The sequence below is a fragment of the Chlorocebus sabaeus genome, chromosome 1 (genome assembly GCF_047675955.1).
Source record: "Chlorocebus sabaeus isolate Y175 chromosome 1, mChlSab1.0.hap1, whole genome shotgun sequence".
NCBI lineage: Eukaryota > Metazoa > Chordata > Mammalia > Primates > Cercopithecidae > Chlorocebus > Chlorocebus sabaeus.
Window position 1 is genome coordinate 4,141,182 of NC_132904.1, and position 22,007 is coordinate 4,163,188.

General features: G+C 52.2%; 1 protein-coding gene and 1 pseudogene across 5 annotated transcripts in view; both read right to left on the bottom strand.

Annotated features, from left to right (window-relative positions):
- The window catches only part of CTTN (cortactin), a 38,923-nt gene that overhangs the window by 11,170 nt on the left and 5,746 nt on the right, over positions 1 to 22,007 (bottom strand). For 2 of the 5 annotated variants that reach the window (XM_008016266.3, XM_008016342.3), the window contains exons 2-13: positions 21,221 to 21,317; positions 19,216 to 19,302; positions 19,009 to 19,082; positions 16,674 to 16,803; positions 12,284 to 12,394; positions 11,213 to 11,267; positions 9,854 to 9,964; positions 7,020 to 7,130; positions 6,370 to 6,480; positions 5,003 to 5,113; positions 3,083 to 3,138; positions 391 to 460 (exon numbers count right to left, since the gene is read on the bottom strand). In XM_008016266.3, the coding sequence (XP_008014457.2) occupies positions 391 to 460; positions 3,083 to 3,138; positions 5,003 to 5,113; positions 6,370 to 6,480; positions 7,020 to 7,130; positions 9,854 to 9,964; positions 11,213 to 11,267; positions 12,284 to 12,394; positions 16,674 to 16,803; positions 19,009 to 19,082; positions 19,216 to 19,302 (1,027 nt within the window). In that variant the 5' untranslated portion in view covers positions 21,221 to 21,317. The remainder of the gene's footprint in view (positions 1 to 390; positions 461 to 3,082; positions 3,139 to 5,002; positions 5,114 to 6,369; positions 6,481 to 7,019; positions 7,131 to 9,853; positions 9,965 to 11,212; positions 11,268 to 12,283; positions 12,395 to 16,673; positions 16,804 to 19,008; positions 19,083 to 19,215; positions 19,303 to 21,220; positions 21,318 to 22,007) is intronic. The other 3 variants (XM_008016578.3, XM_008016495.3, XM_073009399.1) reach the window with 3 other exon arrangements.
- Positions 7,105 to 9,847, bottom strand: LOC140709707 (uncharacterized; annotated as a pseudogene).

Consider the following 22,007-nt stretch of genomic DNA (forward strand, 5'->3'; position numbering starts at 1 on the left):
CACAGACGTCATGACGTCTTCCTCCTGCCACAGCTGCGACCGAGTGGCTCAGGGAGCCGGGCAGGCCCCAGCTGCTCCCAGGAGCTGGTCACTGGCAGTGTGGAGGGACCCTCGTGAACGTGCACGTAACCCCTTTGCTTTGGGAAGAGGCCCTCGAAACAGGCCCCACTGAAACAACGGCACCATGCTGCGTTTGAAAGGTGACTCTAAACCTCCGCAGGAGAAACGGGATCTTCATCAAAAGGATCATTTTCTTTCCCAAAAATATGCAGCAACAACCACACTTTCAACTAGTGGTGCGTCTGCTCCTGGCTGTGTTTCACAATTGTCCTTCCCCTCAGTGTTTTCCTGGGAAACCACACGGTGCTCCCGGTATCAGCCAGGACTCACCAGCTTCAACAGGTACTGTCTTCTGGTAGGCAGAGGACACCTGGGTGACATCCTCAAAGGTGGACGCATTCTGTGGAGATAGGAAGTGGGCGTCAGAAAAGCACTTTTCTCTTTTCTCCATGCCCTGTGGCAGCTCCTACCAGATGCAAATGCCTTCCTCAGATCTTCCTAAAGGCCTAGCCACACAGCCCAGAGCACTCTTCATGGCCTCTCAGTTTTGCAAACTAACTGAGGCATGAGAACGATTACCCACCACATTTGCAGGCAACCGTGAGTCAGCATGAGCATAAGAAATACATGTATCTCCATCTGCTCTATCATACACCAATTCTGGGATCAGCCTCACGCTTTCCCCACCCTCCCTCGCCACCCAGAGGTGTGAGCATTGACAGGAAGCAGAAGACGCTGGGGACACATGCAAGCCTCCGGTGGCCCGTCCTCCACACCACACCACGCAGTGGTGCAGTCACACCTTTCTGCATTGCGGGGGACTCAACTCCGGCCTGACCAAGCAGCAGCAATGACTCTCACATAGGACTCGGGTGCAGACTGGCAGGGCTCGAAGAGACCAGCGGCCGTCCCCAGTCTCACTGTGGGTTTCACTACCTCTGATGAGAACACCTGAGGCTCAGAAGCCACCAGAGCCCCCACACCATGGCCCCTTTCTGCCCAGCATCTCCTGCTTGCCCCCTTCCTGGCCTGCCTGTCCTTCCTCGGACCCTGCTCCCTCCTCCTGTCAGTCAGCTCCAGCGTCTACTCCATGTCCCTTGAGCTGCTTGCACCTGTTCAAAGGCAAGGCCATCAGCCTTACTGGGTCCCGTCACCCACTGGGCCCTCTGCAGACATCACCTCGCCCTCAGGGGATGACCTCACCTCCCAGCCTGGGTTGTAGCCCCATCCCCACAATGTACGGGGACTCAGGCAGTTACATCCCTCTCTCTCAGCCTTGGACTTCATCACACAGCAAACCAGGAGAGAGAAGCTCCACCCCCTCCTGGATGAAAGACAATGACACCAAAGGCGGCACCCCTACACTGCCTCCCCACGTGCTCACAAGCTCAGCCAACATCAGCAATGCTGACCACAGACACCCACAGCACAGCAGTCCCTCAGGTTCCGGCCTCAAAGCCACAACCTCTGACTCACCCAGAGGGGAGCTCCTTCCCTCCACCCGTCCCAGTGCCTCGCAAGGCCCCTGCTACCTCGCCGGTTCCCCCTGCCCAGTGTCCTCTGACCGCATGCCTACTCCCCTCCCCACTCTGCACGCCACCCGGGCCTGGCCCCAGCCCTACCCCAGCTTCCTCTCACTGACACCCACATCCGCCACTCCCAGTTCTTCAGCTCAGTGTCGGCCCCACGTCCACCCCACCTCCACCCGACTGCTCCCTCCCCTGCATCCCCTGGCGCGAAACACCACGCCCTGCTTCTCTACCACCTGAGCCCCTCCCGTTCTCCTCAGGACCACACCCCCCTGCCCAGGCCATTCCCCACAACCCAGACTCCACGCTGAGGCTAGCGGATTCTCAAAGCAGACCCCCAAAGTGTCCCTTACCTGCTAACCTTTCTGGGGCCATGCAGGTCACCTAATGACGTGCAGAACGCTCTGTGGTGTGTGGGGCTCTCCAGGGCCAGCTCTGTCCCCGCTCCCCGCCCTCCCTCTGCAGCTAGGCTTCTTGAGAACCTGCTGTGACTCCTGTCCCACCCGGGCCCACACCTCGTCCCTCCGTGGTCTCCTGAGCCTTCTCTCCTGAACTCCCGCCTGCCCTCAGAAATGAGCCCAGGCTACGGCTCCCTGGCGAGCCCAGCCCGAACACCTGCTCTGCCCGCCCACGCCCCCAGATCCCACATCAGGAGCCCCTGGATGGTGCTGTGTGTGGTCAGCTGCGAAGCAAGGACTGACCCTGCCACCCCGACCGCAGGCCATGCACAAGAGCAGGCAGCGTGGAGCCCGCGTCTCTGTGAGGCTGAAGACGGGAGACATGGCTCATCATGGCACAGGCAGCGCCGGCCACCAGCGGGGTCTAACACTCGGTTCCAATCTCATTTACTGTTAAGAATTTAAGTTCAAGGCCGGGCGCGGTGGCTCAAGCCTGTAATCCTAGCACTTTGGGAGGCCGAGACGGGCGGATCACGAGGTCAGGAGATCGAGACCATCCTGGCTAACACGGTGAAACCCCGTCTCTACTAAAAAATACAAAAAACTAGCCGGGCGCGGTGGCGGGCGCCTGTAGTCCCAGCTACTCGGGAGGCTGAGGCAGGAGAATGGCGTAAACCCGGGAGGCGGAGCTTGCAGTGAGCTGAGATCGGCCACTGCACTCCAGCCTGGGCGACAGAGCGAGACTCCGTCTCAAAAAAAAAAAAAAAAAAAAAGAATTTAAGTTCAAATGGACATGAGCCCTCGAGGCTCTCACCTCTCATGTTAAACGTCTAGGTTCCTGTGGCAGCCCAGCCGTCCACTGCTGTGCCACAGCCAGGTGCTGAACTTGCCTGGCCTGGGGCCCCCAACTAGGAGGGGGGCCAGTGCCAGCGCCTATCCCACAGCACAGACATAAGCACAGAACACATCATGTCCACTGTGATGGAAACCACCTGTGCCCCACCCCAGCGCGTAGCTGCCACCGGCACCGTGAGCCACGCCCACCAAGAGTCCCTGCAGGCAGATGACACTAAGCTCCGGGTCTGGAATATTTACCTTATCCATCCGATCCTTCTGCACCCCATACTTCCCGCCGAATCCTTTGGAGTAGTCTGAAATGTGGCAAAACACAACACTTACTCTGCGGCGGAGGCGAGCGTGGGGGTGGCCGCGGGTGCATGCAGACAGATCCAGAAACAGCCCAAGAAGGTGCACCACAGCGGGAAGAAACGAGAATGGCCAAGCGAGGCTTCACTTGCAAGGCAAGTTTTGCTTCCACCCATGGTCGTGAGACCCAGGCAGTGAGAAGCAGGGCACAGGCCAGGGGCAGGCTTCAGCATTCCCTGAGGGGCAGGAGGGGCGGCAGGCGGCAGGCAGGAGCTAAGCGAGGAGAGGGCACGGACAGGCCTTTGCAACGCGCCACTTCAATAGCACAGTCTTCCGCACCAGCACGGGCTTATTCTCAGCTGCTTCCTGTGCGCCTGCTCTACTGAGCGCTAAAAAGAGGCTCAATCGCAGTTTGTTCTCTTGCTTTTTAAGAGAAAAAAAAAATCCATGTGGAAATTCTACCAGCCAAATCCTTCTGCTGCAGCAACACAGATCCACATGAAAGTCACACTGTCATGCAGGAGTGATGCCTCGGAGAGCCACTGCCATCTCCATGCAGTCTGCGGGACCACCCCAGGTGTGTCTGCCTGCCCACACCTGAACACTGCTGTGTTTCTAACGCTGCAGGTGCAAAGTCTAGAGTCTGCCCTGCAAGGTTAGGGAATTACTATTTTTCCAATTATGTGTTCAGGTTCTAATAACCAAGTCCAAATTTTGAAGGTAACATAACTGCTCTAAGGAAGGATGCAGAGCTGGCTCCGCGTACGTACTGTGTGGCCCTGTGTACGTACTGTGTGGCTCTGTGTACGTACTGTGTGGCTCTGTGTACGTACTGTGTGGCTCTGTGTGATGCAGAGCTGGCTCCGCATACATACTGTGTGGCTCCGTGTACATACTGTGTGGCTCCATGTACATACTGTGTGGCCCCACCTACATACTGTGTGGCCCTGTGTACATACTGTGTGGCCCCGCCTACATACTGTGTGGCCCCGCCTACGTACTGTGTGGCCCCGCCTACGTACTGTGTGGCTCCGCGTACGTACTGTGTGGCCCTGTGTACGTACTGTGTGGCCCTGTGTACGTACTGTGTGGCCCTGTGTACGTACCGTGTGGCTCTGTGTACGTACTGTGTGGCTCTGTGTGATGCAGAGCTGGCTCCGCATACATACTGTGTGGCTCCGCGTACATACTGTGTGGCCCTGTGTACATACTGTGTGGCTCTGTGTGATGCAGAGCTGGCTCTGTGCACATACTGTGTGGCTCTGTGTACATACTGTGTGGCTCTGTGTGGAGATGTTACACACATACGGTGTCATCAAATGAAACAAACAAAAAACCTCCCAACCCTGGCCAAAAACACCACCACAAATGAAACACAGAAACCACACAGAACACGCCTGTCTCCTGGCCCTTGCTGCTACGAAGCCCCTGGTCAAACAGCCAGCGATTTGGTTGAACCAAACACCTCTCTCCTCATCTGGAAGGCCTGACTCAACGGCTCACAGCAGCCACCATTACCAGCAGAACAGCCTCAGGCAGAATGCTGCTGGAGACCGGAGATGCCCCGGTCCAGAGACCGGAAGGGTCACAGGGTTCGAAAGATGGCACCCACACACTAACTGGTACATCCTGCCATACGCAGATCACAGGTTCACAAGGAAGAAAGTGAAGCGGGGAAGAGAAGGGAACCACTCAAAACCAGTGTCACTCTAATAGAAATGGGTTTCAAGTGCCCAACAGCCTGACAGCTGACAACTGGCGACACAGGAGGACTGTGCTGCAGGTGCGGACGGTGAGCCCTGAAGTCTGTGCTAGAAGTGGCTGCATGGGAGGGGGAGGGTGGGGGTAAGAGGCTGGTGGCAACTGTGCCTTGCTGGGACTCGTGCTTGGCCAACTTCTCCTTGTAATCAAACCCCACAGCAGCGGAGTCCTGCCTCTCCGACTGAATACCGAATTTGCCTCCGAAACCAGTCTTATAATCTGAAAATCCACAAGCAACGGTGGGGAAAACAACCAAGAGGGGAAACACAGTTGGGTTAGAATTGCATGAGCATGTGCAAAAATCAAACAGTTTCCAGAAAGCATGGGCTCTCCTGAGCTTACGGCCTTTGAGATCCTACTCCCAGGCTCAGCGCCAGAAGGTGGCTCCAAAGGTCAACGTTAAAGAATGAACTTAAAATCTGGACACTCAGCCAAGATGTGGAAACAGGCTAAGAACTGTACTTCAAATAATTCAGTAAAGGCACTCCAGGCTGTGCAGTTCATTCCTAGGGTCCTACCCACACTGCAGACGCGTGCGCGTATCTGTGTACATGGGAGGAGAGACCCTGGAGATGCGGACGGTGCAGCCCCATCAGCCCCGCTCCTGCTTATCTCAGGGCTCGGTCACACACAAAGCGTTTCAGCCCCTTAGGTTCCTTTCCCCAGGGAAAGGGGACCCGTTCGGACAAGAGAACACTTTTGGTTCAAAAGTAAGTATCTCCTGCCAAACACCGTGGCCCACTTCATAGACAAGAAGCCTGGACGAGGAGCACTGCTGCTCCTGCACCTCCTGAAGGCAGAAAACAAGCGGCATCCCAGGAGTGCTGCAGGCTTGGCCCATGTCCCCACTCCCTGGTAAACCCGGTCCCCTGTTGCACGCTCGGCCCATGTGCCCACTCCCGGGTAAACCCGGTCCCCTGTTGCACGCTCGGCCCATGTGCCCACTCCCGGGTAAACCCGGTCCCCTGTTGCATGCTTGGCCCATGTGCCCACTCCCGGGTAAACCCGGTCCCCTGTTGCACTCTCGGCCCATGTGCCCACTCCCGGGTAAACCCGGTCCCCTGTTGCACGCTTGGCCCATGTGCCCACTCCCGGGTAAACCCGGTCCCCTGTTGCATGCTTGGCCCATGTGCCCACTCCCGGGTAAACCCAGCCCCCTACTGCAGGTCTGGCCCGTGCACCCCCACTCCCAGGTAAACCCAGCCCCCTACTGCAGGTCTGGCCCGTGCACCCCCACTCTCAGGTAAACCTAGCTCTCTGGGGCACCACCCCCGTGTCAGCAGGGAGGGGTCATGACTACACTAGCTGGAGGGTTTCTGGAACTGGGAGACTGTGGGGGGTGCACAGGACAACTTCAAACAGTGAAAACAAAACAACGTGCAGCAGGCACACGCAGACACAACACACACCAACTGACCCACAAGAACAAAGACAAACTTCCAAAACCACCTCGCGGACAGGCAGAGGAAATGTACCTTTTTGGGATTCATGCAGCTGCAATTTCTCCTGGTGATCCCAGCCAAGGGCACATTTGTCTTGTCTGTCTGTCTGCACACCAAATTTTCCTCCAAACCCTTTCACATAGTCTACATGCACAATGAAAGGCCAGAACCCATCATTAGCAAGTAGTGCGGGTCACAGGTAGAAAGTATGTTTTCAATACAGTTAAACACATTCGATTCACTCAATCACCCTTCCCTTCTGGATCTTTCGTAATACTTTAGATAACATCCACGAAGAGGCCCTCTTTGGAGAGTGGCAGGAAATAACCTAGTGTAGACCTCAGCATTGTGATTAAGCCAGACAGGACCCCACGGAAGCTCCCAGGTACGCGGCTTCCACCCGCACCACGAGGCAGCACAGGCTCACACGGGCAACACGGACGTGCGGGCGCGGCCGCCACGATAAGCAATGCCGCTGGGGCTGGAGCGCCAAAACATGCAAGCTCCGAGTTCTTATTTAGCAGCGTGTTTCTAGATGTGCCGTTTTCAAGTTGGGTATTTAATGAAAACGAGACATCTACATCAAGGGCTGTCAATAACGCTTTGTCTTTCCTTTTCCGGAGTGGCTACCACCTGCCACATTACTAGTTGCTGGCTGGAGGGTAAGATAAAATGGAAGACACCTTTCTGGGACTCGTGCTTCTCCGTTTTGCCTTGATACTCAAAGCCAACGGCGCTCTTATCCACTTTGTCCTTGTCGATGCCGTATTTGCCACCGAAACCTTTGGAGTAATCTAAACACAAACAAAAAAAGGACTGCTTTAAAGGGAGCAATGAAATCAGTGAACATGCAAGGGTCTTAGCAGTCCTTAAGAAAGACTTTTATCGTTTGATTAAAAAAACACAAAAATCTTTCGGGTCCGTCCACTGTAGGGCCACTGAATAATACAGACAATATTTAAAGGTGCTATTTATGCGTAATAACAGAAACATAAAGAGTGGTTAGCAGAGGTGGGGGCATGTGCCTGCAACCCAGCTACTCAGGAGGCTGAGAAGGGAGGACTGCTTGAGCCCAGGAGGCTGAGTACAGCCTGAGCAACATAGCAAGACCCCATCTCTAAGTTAAATCATTAACTAATTTTTTAAAAATTAAAAAAACAGGCTGGGGGTGGGGGCTCACACCTGTAATCACACCACTTTGGGAGGCTGAGGTGGGAAGATCACCTGAGGACAGGGGTTTAAGGCTAGCCTGACCAACATGATGAATCCCCATCTCTACTAAAAATACAAAATTAGCTGGGCGTGATGGCCCACACCTGTAATCCCAGCTACTCGGGAGGCTGAGGCAAAAGAATCACTGGAACCCAGGAGGTGGAGGTTGCAGTGAGCCAAGATTGCACCACTGCACTCCAGCCTGAGCAACAAGAGCGAAACTCCATCTCAAAAAAAAAAAAAAAAATTATTATTATTATTATTATTATTATTATTTTTTTTTGAGGCAGAGTCTCGCTCTGTCGCCCAGGCTGGAGTGCAGTGGCTGGATCTCAGCTCTGCTGGATCTCGGCCTTATTATTTTTTTAAGTACAGCAAAGGCCGGACATGGCAGCTCACACCTGTAATCTCAGCACTTTGGGAGGCTGAGGTGGGCGGATCACAAGGTGAAGAGATCGAGACCATCCTGGGCAACATGGTGAAACCCCGTCTCTACTAAAAATACAAAAAATTAGCTGGGCGTGGTGGCGCATGCTTGTAATCCCAGCTACTCAGGAGGCTGAGGCAGGAGAGTCTCCTGAACCCAGAAGGCAGAGGCTACAGTGAGCTGAGATCGTGCCATTGCACTCCAGCCTGGCGACAGAGCAAGAGACTGTCTCAAGAAAGAAAGTACAGCAGACGAATTCCTGTAACATCATCCATTGCATCCAGAAGCTAGCAGGAGATGAGAGTTTATGATAAGGCTCTAAGGGGAGGAGGTGGCACAAGGGCAAGACTTTCAAAGGCCACTCTTCACAAACTGAAGCAAACAGGGGGCTACCTGGAAACAGGACACACACAGCATCTTCCAGAAACACCAGTTCTACTCAGAATGAAGCCATTTAGCATGTCACTGTGATACCAAAACATGAATCTCTCATGAACCCACTAAAAGTAAAAATGCAGAGGATCAAGGCCTGGGAGAGAAGGCCTGAGGCATCTGAGGAGGCTTGAGTCTGCCCAGGTGCTCAGCCCATGCTCCCAGGCTCACTGGAGTCACACACTCACGCGGCTTCACGGAGCACGCACTGCTCACAACTGTGCCGTGTGGGAAGAGGAGGAATGGATTGTTCCCAGGAAAGAGGCAGAGAGCAGAGGCAAGCAGCCCTGTGCAATAGGCAGGGCCTGACCGGCAGGAAGGCCAAGCCAGGCCAGTCCGCAACAAACTGCAAGCCAAGCTGCCCTTCACGCCACTGGCACTTTCCTCAGGGAAATGCCAAGCCAGAGTGGTCGGATCTTCCAGTGGTGTTTCTTGGTCTGGGATTTTTTTTTTTTTTTTAAGAAATCTGAGTTTTTAAATAGTCAAGCTCTCAGTTTTCAAATGTTGGCAAATATTTTTAAAAATTTAAATGTGCAGGCCAAACAAAAGAGGCGCAGGGAAACGGGCAGGCCACAGCCTCTGCAGCCCTGGGAAACTCTCTGAGTGCTGGTGTACAGGTTACGCCGTGGGGAAGGAAGAACTCAGCACAGCCTCCAAGGACAACTCGGCAGTATCTATGGAAATTTTACATTCAATAGACTTCAACCCAGCAATTCCACATCTAGGAGTTGATTCTTTTGAATAATCATTCGTGAGCAAAACAAAGGTACAAGAATGTTCCCTGCAGTCAACTTTCAGCTGGGTGCGGTGGCTCACACTTGTAATCCCAGCACTTTGAGAGGCCGAGACGGGCCAATCACCTGAGGTCAGGAATTCAAGACCAGCCTGGACAACATGGCAGAATTCTGTCTCTATTAAAAATACAAAAATTAGATGGGCGTGGCAGCATGTGCCTGTAATCCTGGCTACCCGGGAGGTTGAGGCATGAGAACTGCTTGAACCAGGGAAGTGGAGGTTGCAGTGAGCAGAGATCACGCCACTATACTCCCTCTAAAACAACAACAAAAAATTTACAGGTCACACCTGTAATCCCAGCACTTAAGGAAACCAAAGTGGTGGAGGATTGCTTGAGACCAAGGAGTTCAAGACCAGTCCGGGCAACATGGCAAGACCTCATCTCTACCAAAAAAAAAAAAAAAAAAAAAAAAAAGAAACAACCTAAATTCCACATTCAAAAAAGGAATGGTTACATGCACTATGGAATCCTCCTACAATGGGGAACTGTGCAGCCATTCGAATTAGGAAAAGCCCACATACACTGGTACTAAAAGAACACCAAATATTTTAAGTTAAAAAATCTACAACAATCATGTGTGAGGAAAGAAAATGCCCTCATGGGTGCTTCTGGAGCAAACGCATGATTACAGACCGTGGGGTCTGCCCCACCTCTCTGTGACTCGTGCTTCTCCGTTTTGCCCTGGTAGTCGAAGCCCACCGCGCTCTTGTCTACTCGGTCAGCCTGCACGCCGTACTTGCCGCCAAAACCACTGGAGTAGTCTGAAGAGACAGGGCAGCAGTTAGCACGTGGGCCTGAGGACAAACTAAACTGTCCCTTTTGTTAAACTAAGCAGAAGTGTGTAGTGGTTACAACTCACAAACAGATCAAGCACACGTTTTACAATGTACAACAAGCTACCCACTGCTCCATACAGGTGACGCTGGACCCGCTTCGTAACAGGTACATGGTGGGGTTCCGGGCCCTGTCAGCTGTTACAGGGCAGTTCCTTCGTGTGGTCAGAAATGAAGCTGCATGCCCACTTTGAAAATCAACTGCTCAGCTAAAAGTTGGAAAGCTTCATACAAAGAACCAGTACTTTGGGAGGCTGAGGCAGGCGGATCACTTGAGGTCAGGAGTTTGAGACCAGCCTGGCCAACATGGCAAAATCCCTTCTGTACTAAAAAATAGAAAAATTAGCCAGGGGTGGAGGTGCACATCAGTAATCCCAGCTACTTGGGAGGCTGAGGCAGGAGAATCGTTTGAACCTAGGAGGCGGAGCTTGCAGTGAGCCAAGATTGCGCCACTGCACTCCAGCCTGGGCAACAGAGCGAGACTCTGTCTCAAAACAAAGAAACAAACAAAACAAAATGAAAAAAATGGAAAGAGAAAGCCTCGTATGAAAAAAGCCACACAGCTGAACACGGGAAACAAGACCCTGATCCTCCCTCCGCCTGCCCACACCACAGCTACCTCCACCTGGACTGCACCGAGACTGCTTAAGGACTGAGAGCTTGTTCCCCCGGATGATGCAATGACACTAAAGAGGAAGAACTAAATAAGCTTGCAAAAAATAAACTGTCAACTTTAAGGTAGCGATATGCTTTGGTCTTTCAAAAAGAGATGGTATGATGTAATAAAGATTAATCACCAGCAGTTAAGACCGTATGTGTATAATGAAAACAAGAATTTAACAACTCTGGTTTCTATCCTTAGAGGGGGAAGTTAGCTTTTTGCTGATAAATTTGAGCGCTCTCTTCTCCAGGAGGAGCACTGCCCAGATGAAGGGAGGGCAGCTTCCGCTAAAGCGGGAGGCTCCACAATGACAGCAGATGCCAGGGCTCCAAGGAGGCTGTGTAACGGGGAATGCATCCGTCATGTGGCATCCGGATGATCCAGAAACATGAAGAGGAGGGCAGAGTCCTCCTTGTGGCAACAGAAACCGCTTGGGAAACGGCTTCAGGTGGCCGTGACTCTCCCCATCAGGGCCCCTGGAGCGCCGGCCTCTTTCCGCGCCTTTCGCGTCTTACCTTTCTGGGAGGCGTGCTTCTCAGTCTTCCCCTGGTATTCAAAGCCTACGGCAGACTGTGATGACCAAAAACACATTAAAGAGTGGGGAGAAATACATTTTTTCAATGTCCCTGAAACAATCTCTCTGAATTACATGAAACTTTAAAAAACATGAAACACGTTATGTTGTGACCTCTGGGTTCCTAAGCCAGGTACAGGTGGCAGTAACGCAAGAGCTATGGCATCCTAAACGGACAGGACAACAAACGTTCCGCAAGGCCCAGTGGGCGGCGCGGGCCAAGCTGTATACATGGCGACCTGCCCTCCCTAGCACATGGCGGCAGGGCGTCCTCAGCCGATTCATTCCACAGGTTTCACGAAAACTCGCTTCTCAAATAAGTCATGCTGAGAACATTAATATTAATAACAGGAATAGCAGTGGCCACCAGGGGTGCACTCCCACCAGTCAGGCACTGCGGTGGGCATCTGAGCACACCCGTGAGAGAGGTGTGATCATCCCCCTCATTTCACAGACACATAAATTCAGAACCGTGGCTAATATGTCACAAAGCCACAATCTGCCACCAGCATCAGCTCCCTGCTCCCTCCAGGCTCCTGATCCCTCCTCTATTAAACAAAAGAGCCGCCAGCCCCAGGCTGAAGAGAATCAGAGAAGAGGCTTGGGCCCAGGATGACTGCAACAACATCTGGACGCAAAGCCTGAGTCCTGGACGCAACGAGCGCTCCCCGGAACAGGCTCTGAGGCTACTCTGTCACAGTAGCACACACGTGAGAAACACGGGCAGCAATGGTCCCTGCTGGCACATTTGGACAGACACAGGGCCGTCCAGTACTGGGGCACGTAGTGAAGAGTGACCGCAGGGACTGCTGTAGCAAGCCCTCCGCATCCCGCGTCCTCTCCCTGGGCCCAGGCTCTCAGAGCATCCTGGGAGCGAGATGCCCCTCTCTGCAGTCCCACAGAGCTGGAGGGCACCTGCCTGCCACTACAAGTGGCTCAATATGGCTCAGATCTACGGGGAACGCTTCCCCTTGCCCCAACCCTCCCCCAGCCCCAGCACCACATCACTCACCTGATCAACTCTGTCCATCTGGACACCAAACTTGCCTCCGAAGCCGCGGACCGAGTCTACCTGTGAGCAGTGCTTGGAAAGTTTTGACTGATATTCGTGGCCGACAGCTGACTGGAACAGGGTTCAAACACAAAGCATTAGACACTGACGACACTGCGGCGCTTCACTTCCTCCCAGAGCAGGGCTGGGGAGGCCACCTCCTGCTCAGTGCAGGGAAACCTTACATGAACACACCCATCTGGGGAGCCAAGGAGGGGGCCCGACTCCTGGGAGGTCCAGGTCCTTGGTGCAGGCTTTCATGGCCCACCCCAGCCCTTGGGCTCCTGGAAGCTGCACACGACCCCTGGCCACAGGTTGGGGCCACCAGTGGGGATGTCGGACACCGCTGGGCATAAAGAAGGGATACAGAGCTGGTGGCCTGTGGCAGGATCTGTGAGACCCGCCGGTGTGGAGGCTGCTGGCATTTACCGAAGTGGGACCTCTGCGAATCACATGACCCAAGAATCAGCACAAAAAATAGTCTGCAAAACACAGGCTCATATTCGATTTCTGCTGAGCAGCACCCCATTCAGGCAGGAGCCAGGTGCCGGCCCCAGCGCCAGCTCGCTTCAGCATCATTAATGTCGTCAGCCCCCATCAGCGCACACAGGTTTGGGGACCTTCTGTTCGCCAAAGCCAGCAGGTAAAGCCGAGGGTTCCCCTGGGCTTTCCAGACCCGGTGCCCAGTTCTTCTGTAAATAACGCCTCTGGGACAGCCACATCCCATCCACAGGTGTGCTGTCCACAGCTGCTTTTGTGATTCCGCAACTCTGTTCGGCAGTTCCGATGAGACCCTCTGGTCCACAAAGCAGACAAGATCTCCCACCTCAAGGCACCGGCCCTGCTCCAGCCCTGACAGTCCCACGCTCGGGCACACCAAGGCCCCGGGGTTCTGAGGCTCCCTGCTGACAGCAGAGCCGGGTCAAGGCCTCCTTCACGCACAGTGCAGGCATGTGGCCCAGCAGACGGCGTGGAGAAAGCCCACGGCACACCGGGACCCGTCTTCTCACTCCCTCTAGTATGCGGAGCCGCTCATACTAACCCGAGCAGCATCCCACACCGGCGCTGACACAGCAGGCAACTCAGAGCGCGTCCACTCTTTCCCCGAATGAAAAGCAGGCTTTGCCCTAAGCCTCGGGCCTGTGCCGCGCCCTCTTCTTCCCACGTTTGTTCTGAGGTCGGCAGCTGACTCCTCATCCACACGAGCCGTCACCTCCAAACCCTCTGTGGCACAGACTGCCCATCCGTGTCCTCTGGGGTCCCACCCAGAAAACAGAGATGAAGGAGTGGCAGAGACAGACGTGCCAAACGGATTCCCCAGCATGAGTTTTCATCAGAAGGAAGTTATAGGAAAACGGATCTAAAGACATGCCCAGAATGACAACGAGGCAAAGTTTCCAACTTTTTGATGGAAAGGGATTCATCTCCAAAATTGCATTTGACTTTACATTGACGAAATCACACGTTATTAAACAGTCATGCTGGGGAGATTGTATCTTGAAGCCTGAATGTGTACACTCAGGGCTACGGGATGCAAGGAGACACGGGAGCAAGCAGGAAGCCTGCCCCGCGTGATGGATGTAGCCACCGCCGGTCGCAAGGGAAAGGTGCAGCGTGCTCAGGCCCCAGCGTAAACAGAATCCGGACAGCCCGTCCAGGCTCCTCTCATGTGTGCTTGCCCTCAATGTGTTCTTTTTTTCTGGAAGTCTCTAGCACATATTCCTCAACTCTTAACGCAGAGATTTCAATTTTTTATTATTTTTTTAATTTCTGAAGTGGGCAAGTTACAAATAACTTAAGCCATTTCCCCTTCAGTTTGGAATCTGAGTTTAATCTATTTATTTCCTGAGACGGGGTCGCCTAGGCTGGCCTGTAATGGTGCGATCATAGGACACTGCAGCCTCCACCTCCTGGGCTCAAGTGATCCTCCCTGCTTAGCCTCCCAAGCAGCTGGGACTGCAGGTGTGCACCACGTCCAGTTAATTATGTTTTTGTAGAGACGGGGTCTTGCTATGTTGCCCAGGCTGGTCTTAAACTCCTGGGCTCATCAGATCCTCCTGCCTCGGCCTCCCAAAATGCTGTGATTACAGATGTGAGTCCCGTACCTGGCCCTGAGTTATTTTTGACAACATATTTGTCCCGTGGTGCTGACCCGAGCTGAGAGCTAACCTGGCCCAGATGCCAGTCGGGACTGAGCAGCTGCAGCACCCCTTGCTGGACTCGCCCTGCCAGGATAGCTCTCCAGCTTGTCAGCTAAGAGGTGACAGCAAGGCTCCACAAGCCTCCTGGGCTCCAGGAGCGCACTGGCCTAAGAGGTGGGGCTCATGGCATAGGGCCAGGCACGAGGAGAGGATGACAAGTCCCGACCCTTGAAAAGCCCAGCCCAGAGGGGAGTCTCCCTGGGAAGGACAGCAGGATGAGGCAAGGACAGCTGACGAGGGAAGCAGAGGCTGCCATGGAGACGGCACAGGAGAGAGGGAAGTGAGGGCTCTTCCAGGGAGCCTGGCACTCCAGAAGGCCTAAGTTGCAGGTTCCAGGGTGAGCGAGATTCAGGCTGAAAAAAGGTGCAGTCCAAGCAGCAGCAGAGAAGCCACAACAGCTTCCCTACCAGGCTTTCCCTGACACATTGCCTTTCTTTTCCCCAGTATGTAATTTTCCCAACCCAGAGCAGGGAGCCCCATTTTTAGAATAAATTTCTCTCTGCACTAACCCCCCACAAGCCCTGTAAGCACAGGGCTTGCCTCAGTCTGCGGTGGGAAAGGCTTCTACCGACTTGCTTCGCTCACTGCACTGAACACATGGATTCCGTCTGTCCGTCTGCACATGCTTCGCTCACTGTACTGAACACATGGATTCCGTCTGTCCGTCTGCACATGCTTCGCTCACTGCACTGAACACATGGATTCCGTCTGTCCGTCTGCACATGCTTCGCTCACTGCACTGAACACATGGATTCTGTCTGTCCGTCTGCACATGCTTCATTCTCTGCACTGAACACATGGATTCCGTCTGTCCGTCTGCACATGCTTCGCTCACTGTACTGAACACATGGATTCTGTCTGTCCGTCTGCACATGCTTCATTCTCTGCACTGAACACATGGATTCCGTCTGTCCGTCTGCACATGCTTCGCTCACTGTACTGAACACAGGGGTCCGTCTGCCTGTTTACACTCCTAAAAGCTAGCGGACTTTTTTTAGACTCCAGAGATGATGATTCTGCACACACTGCTCTCCTCAGTGTCAGCGCATCTCTGTGGTAGTGACACAGCAACATCCGTGTCTCCTTCCTGCAGATGGTCCCTCACCCCACTCCTCCCCCAGGCTATTTATGATTGTGGTTTGGGGTGCCCTGCCAGCCCACCACATCATCTACTCTGCAGGGGACAGAGCAAGGTGCAGCTCACTGTAACACGGCAACGTCACCCTGTGCCCAGCTCAGATGTTCATCCGGCTGGCGCATGAGGTGGGAGAGGTATGGAATTACCGCCTGGAATCCGACACTGGCTGAAACACTTCTTTCCACAGGGTAAAGGCAAGCATCTGTCAGGTCAGAACAAGCTTATGTCGCTCAGACTCAAAAGTTCACCTCCAGGATGTCTGTTTTACTGAAGAAACATGCAAACACACCACAATCCCTTCCATCCTCTCTCCAGGAAGGAAAAGGCAGCCCCCCTGAGCTAACGGGGCTCCCTTTCTTAGGGTAGAGAGGACCTAAAGTACGGGTGGAGCTGGAGGCATTTGGCCAACGTCCTCAATCAACGTCTGCACGGCAGTTTGCATCCCATCAATGATGGCTCCCGGGAGGCTCTCCCAGACCTCTCAAACAGAGCGAGCACTGTCCCCAGCCTGGTGGGCGCCCCATTTAGACAAGGGACAGACTGCTCTGACAGTCACTGAAGGCATGAAGCACGTTAGCTAGGCCTTTGGTTGAATTTCCGTGTGTGCTGTGAACCATGGGGGCCTACGGATTTGACTTTGGTCTTCGGACTGGCATGACTTAGGCTGCAAGCTGGAACCAGAGGCACTGACAATGATGACACCTGGAGCCACGATGCTTCCGGACTTCTGTCCTGATCACAAGGCTGCCTCTGAGGGCCAGTCTCCCGCTCTGGGCCTCCCCACGTACCACCCGTGCTCCAGCACCTCTGAGGGTTCTCAGCGAGCTTTGAAGAAAGCTACAGTACTTCACGAGCAAGTCCAATCAACAGGGGTCTACTCTGGGCAAATCTCAGCCTCAGCAGATTGACTCAGAACTGCTGATCTAAGGAAAGTCTGAGGGATGACTCTGCCACTCAGTCGAGTGGTCCAAGCGCACCAGGAGCCTGGCACAGGCAGCCGCGGGCCACTCACCTTATCCATTCGGTCTTGTTCCACACCAAATTTCCCTCCATAGCCGTGGGAGGCTTTGGGTCCCGTTTCAAGCTCCTTCTCCTTAAGGGTCTGATGTTCTTGAAAGACATTCTCCCTCAGCTTGTGGATGCTCGAAGGAAGAGATGGAAATAGGAACAAATCAATCAACAGATGTGCAGCTTTGCCTCCCGGTGTCATAAATAAGAGCAGGCGACATTATCTTTGTAAATCTGCCTGTCTGATGTCCACCAATTCTCGCCCTGCACTGTGCCTTCCTGACTATTCTGCCGGCTGGTACACCCACTTCGGCAGTCCGCAGTGTCAGACGCACGCTCCGTGGGAGACAGAACGCGAATCTGAAGGGAGACAGTGGGGTCATCCCAAATCCCCGCTGAAGATGGCTCTACCCAAACCCGGCCTTCATTCACATGCAGAGAACAGGAAAGCCAGTCTGTAGAGGGGAACACGGGGCTACACCCCCTTTCCCAGTCACTGGCAGAAGTCCGGTGATGCTGCACATGTAGATGGCTCGTCCGTACTTGAAGTACTCCAGCTTTTTTATACATTCAAAGACGTGAGGAAAGCGTTTCAGAATTTAACATCTAAACGCCACTGAAAATTTTTAATATAGCAGATGATGAAACAGATGACAAGGTGTGCTCAAATCTGGCAGGCAGGACACAGCTGTCATTGAGAGACCCCAGCGTGGTATGAAGGCCACTCTGGCATTCACACTTTCTGCCCAGGAGACACCAGGCCGCCACCTTCGACATCTGGACAACAATGCTAGAATTGAGGATGAAATGCAAACCAGGCTCAGAAACCGCCCAATACCCTGATGAGCAGGGAAAGAAAGACGCCACTCCTAAAACCTGGGAAGGCCCAGAGCATGAAGAATGGGCTCATTCCCCACGCGCTCCTCTCTGAATTCTAAGCCGCCCGAGGCTTTTGTACTGGAGAGTTGTTTTTTCTCCAAGCCACCCTCCAAGACATGTTTTGAAGCTACAGGGAACAGAAGAGATGAGAAGAGGTACGATGACTCAACAAATTCAGGAGTCTGCTTAACGCCATAGCAAATACCCAAGGCCACAGCAGACTCCTAAGTCAGCCCCATTCCAGTCTCTTGTCCTGGGCAGCCGCACGGCCACTGGAGTTCCGAAGTTGCTTCTGTGGAAGGGAGTGCGCTGAGCAAGCCAGAGAGGGACTAAAACTTGCGTATAAAAAGCCACTGTGGGCCAGGTGTGGCAGCGCACACCTGTGATCCCAGCACTTCGGGAGGCTGAGGCAGGAGAATCACCTGAGCCCAGGAGTTCAAGACCAGCCTGAGCAACAAAAGCAAGATCCCGTCTTTAAAAGAAATAAAAAAACTTAGCTGGCCATGGTGGTGTGCACCCATGGTTCTAGCTACTTAGGAAGCTGAGGCGAGAACCCAGGAAGTCAAGGCTGCAGTGAGCTATGATTGCACCACTGCACTCCAGCCTGGGTGACAGAGTGAGACCCTGTCTCAAAATAAATAAATAAATAAATAAATAAATAAATCTTTTAAAACAAAATAAAAAGCCACTGGGCAGACTGTGCCTTCTTTTCTGGATGATGGACTGAATCTTTCTCAGCTGAAGGGACCGTGGCCAAGCAGGACAGTCTCGCCAGGATACTGAGGCGGTCACCGGGTCAGTGGTGCTGCCTTCACAGTGCGGGAAAGGAGGATCCACTCTGAACCCAGTGTGGCCTAAAATAGAAGTCTGGGCACATTTTAAAAGTTCCTTTTATCTACACTTCCTGATGAAAAAAAAAAACTGCCCCAAGAGCTGGCATTTTAGATAGTGCCAAGTGAGAAACAATGACAGGGTTCACTCAGTTCCCTTCTCTGGGCTTTTGATAAGAACACAAAGCTCACAGTACCCCACAATTAATACGTAATCATTTCCAGATAATAAAAACAGGGACAGGACATTTAAGGTCTTAGTTATTCAGACATCTCATACTTCAGAAACCTCTCGCGGGCAAGGTAGAGCTTAGGGAAACATGTTCCCTGATAAAAGCTACAATACTGAGAAGCAGACACTCTAAAATTATAAATATGGAAATTGTTTGCAATGGGAATTTAAAAATTACTGACCACTTAAGTATCGAAATATACACATATAAACACACACATTACATACACACACATATATGTGTGTGTCTTATATTCATTTACTGCATGGGTATCAGGTCAAGAAGATAAAAGCAGTTTCCACACAGGCTGTCCCTCCACAGACGACCATGAGCCCTGTTGCACCTGGGGCTCCACCCACAGAGGGGCCCTCGGGAGGGTGGTGGCGACGCCTCTTACTTGATATGCTCCTGATGCCCGGAGCCCTGCACGGTCTTGGCACCCCATCTTTGCTCCTTCTCACTCACATCATTCTGAAAAGAAAACCGACCAGTCAATCTCACAGCCTGGATTGCGACACCAACAAACCACCACCCCATCAAAGAAAAACCCAGGACAGCCACTTCCACTTCATGAAAAAGGAAAGCAAAGGCTGGCGGCTCCTACCACAAAATCGGGGTCGGTCTCCCAGTCATCGGCCCCCGCGTCATCCTGGGTGATGGACACAGCGTGGCCTGCTGAAGCTTTCCACATCTGAAAGAGCGGCCGGGGAGGGTTACGGAGGCCTCAGGGTGCCATCCACAGAGGCCAGCAGATGAGCCCTTCGGCCAAAACTACCGAGATTCTAGGCAACCCAGGACGAGGCTGCAGGACCAGCCAATCTTTCATGATCCCTAAGCCTGAATGACAACCACAGGAGTGAAAGAAGCTTCCCCTCGGGGTTCTAATACTGCTGTCACCTGGCGTCAGAAATATACTCTTTGGCTTCAACTCAAGTGAGAAAATTTTCTGGAAAATAAAAAAGTCGGGTGTGCACTTACTGCATTCATTAAGAACATATTCCTGTTCTGCCCAATTATATGATTGTTTCCAACCAAAAATAAACGCACCATGTGTGTTATATATTATAAATACACTAAATGCTACCAATGGTAGATCTCACGGTGTGTGTATTTTATCACAATTTCTTAAAAAGTGCACCCATTTTGATTTCAAGTGCTTACTGAAACGATAACAATAATTTTCCTAATTCAGACTTACAGTTTAATAAACGTTTCAAGGAATTCATCGGCGAATTGCTTTACTCTCTACTTGGGAGAAAACAGACTATAAAACGCCACCTTTTCCTCTATCAGGCAGCTCTGCAAGTGGGCAGCCACCTTCTTCCTCAGCCCGTGAAGACTGAAAGGTTTTCTGTTATAGAGAACAACGGCACACCTGTAAACCCTAACAAGACAATTCTTCTTGTAACTGCAGTGGTAAAATCGAAACTTTTAAGGGTTTAAAAAAAAAAAAAAAAACTACGTATAAAAAGAACTGATTCCTTTTCCACAGAAATAGTAATAAAATTTCACACAGGCCATAGAGCCACCGAGAGATTATTTTAAATCAAACAACCAGAAGCTGTGCCCAGGGGTCTGAACTGAGGACACCCAATTCACTTTTCCTCAGGCGCCGTGTTGGGACTCTAGCGCCCTGAATCTGAATGGGACAAAAGCCCTTGGCAGCTTGAGAATGTCCCATCTGGCTCCTCCCCGTCCAGCCTGGCTGGGTCTCAAGTCCAAATCCAATGTGACAGTGAGGGACCAATCAGAGCACCATGCTCTCAAATTTCTAGATGCGACTTTGTCTCTCTCGGGGAAGAACTGTCTGCCAAGGGGTGTAGCAGGACCAACAATGCCCCTGGAACCTCGAGTCAATGCCCAAAGCATGGCAAGAAATTTCCTGCTTTTGCCAGGATTTTAGAGAACAGATGAACTAGAATCTTAGAACTGAAAGGCACAACCAGTCCGTCTTGTCCCAGTGCGCCCATTTACAAATGAAGCAACGGCTGCAGGAAAGAGAAACGGGATGCTCGGTCTCCGGCTGCCCCATGGCACCATGCTGCCCTGGTGAGGGGGCTGCCCGCCTGCGGACTTCAGCCGCCTAGGGTTCCCACCACTGAGGAAGTGGCTGAAAGAAAGGACGGGAGTTCCTGCGGGGCTGGCGAGGCCAACCTTCAACCCCAAGTCAAAGGTGAAAGAAGGCAGGTGTCTTTGCCTGGTACTTTCTCAGGCTCATCAGGGAAAGATCAGCAGAGAACAGTCTCCACTCACCTTCCTGGAGGCAGCTTCACCAGGGGGCTGGGTAGGCACCTGCAAGCTTCACAGTCCTGCGCCTGGGGGCTCCACCCACTTTCATGGGGTGGGGAAGGGGCCAGATTTCCCCCTCAGGGAGGACAGGAATGAGTTCCCTTCCTCAATTTCAGAGTTTCTGCAACTGTCTCCTCTAAGTCATACACAACAGAAATCTGACTTCATCTTTTAAACAATGAAATTTCCTCCCAGAAAATTATCATCTCTCTCCCAGTAAATCCACAGAAACAGCAACCTCCCCCGTTTCCTGTTAAAGGGATTTCTGCCCTTTCCATCCACAGGAAAAGAATGTTAGGATGTTCACAATGCACAAGTACCTTTCTTTCCGCTTGGAGATAAAAGGCTGTTCACAAAACTCTGTTTGAAACACAGTAATCCAATGAGGAATTTCCAGGCATTGGGGAATGATTCCGTCTGTAAAAAGATTAAGAGTAAAAGCTCAGAAGGATGTCTGTTGAGCAGCTCCCTGGGCAAACCCTTCTGTGTGGAGATCTTTTTTAGAAAACTTCAGAAATCCTCCCAAATATAACAAGGTTTTGTAATGAAATCTGAAATGAGGATGGAAGATTTGCATTTTACTAATAAAAAAGTTCAACACAGAGAAACTAAAGAAATAAGTTTTAAAAGATTTCTAACTACATGATGATTCTTTGTTTTTTTGTTTGTTTGTTTGTTTTTTGAGATGGAGTTTTGCTTTCGTTGTCCAGGCTGGAGTGCAGTGGCTCACTGCAACCTCCACCTCCCGAGTACAAGCGATTCTCCCGCCTCAGCCTCCCGAGTAGCTGGGACTACAGGCATGAGCCACCATGCCCGGCTAATTTTGTATTTTTAGTAGAGATGGGTTTTCTCCATGTTGGTCAGGCTGGTCTCAAACTCCCGATCTCAGGTGATCTGCCTGCCTTGGCCTCCCAGAGTGCTGGGATTACAGTCATGAGCCACCATGCCCGGCCTACATCATGTTTCTTAATGAATGCAAACAGAAATTACTGCCTTAATTGCTAGTATGCATTTACTGTTTGCTATAATTCTGAGAGATTTTCACTTTTTATTCATTCTAATTAATAGCATTATAAAATAAAATTGTTACTGTGAGCTTTTTAAAAC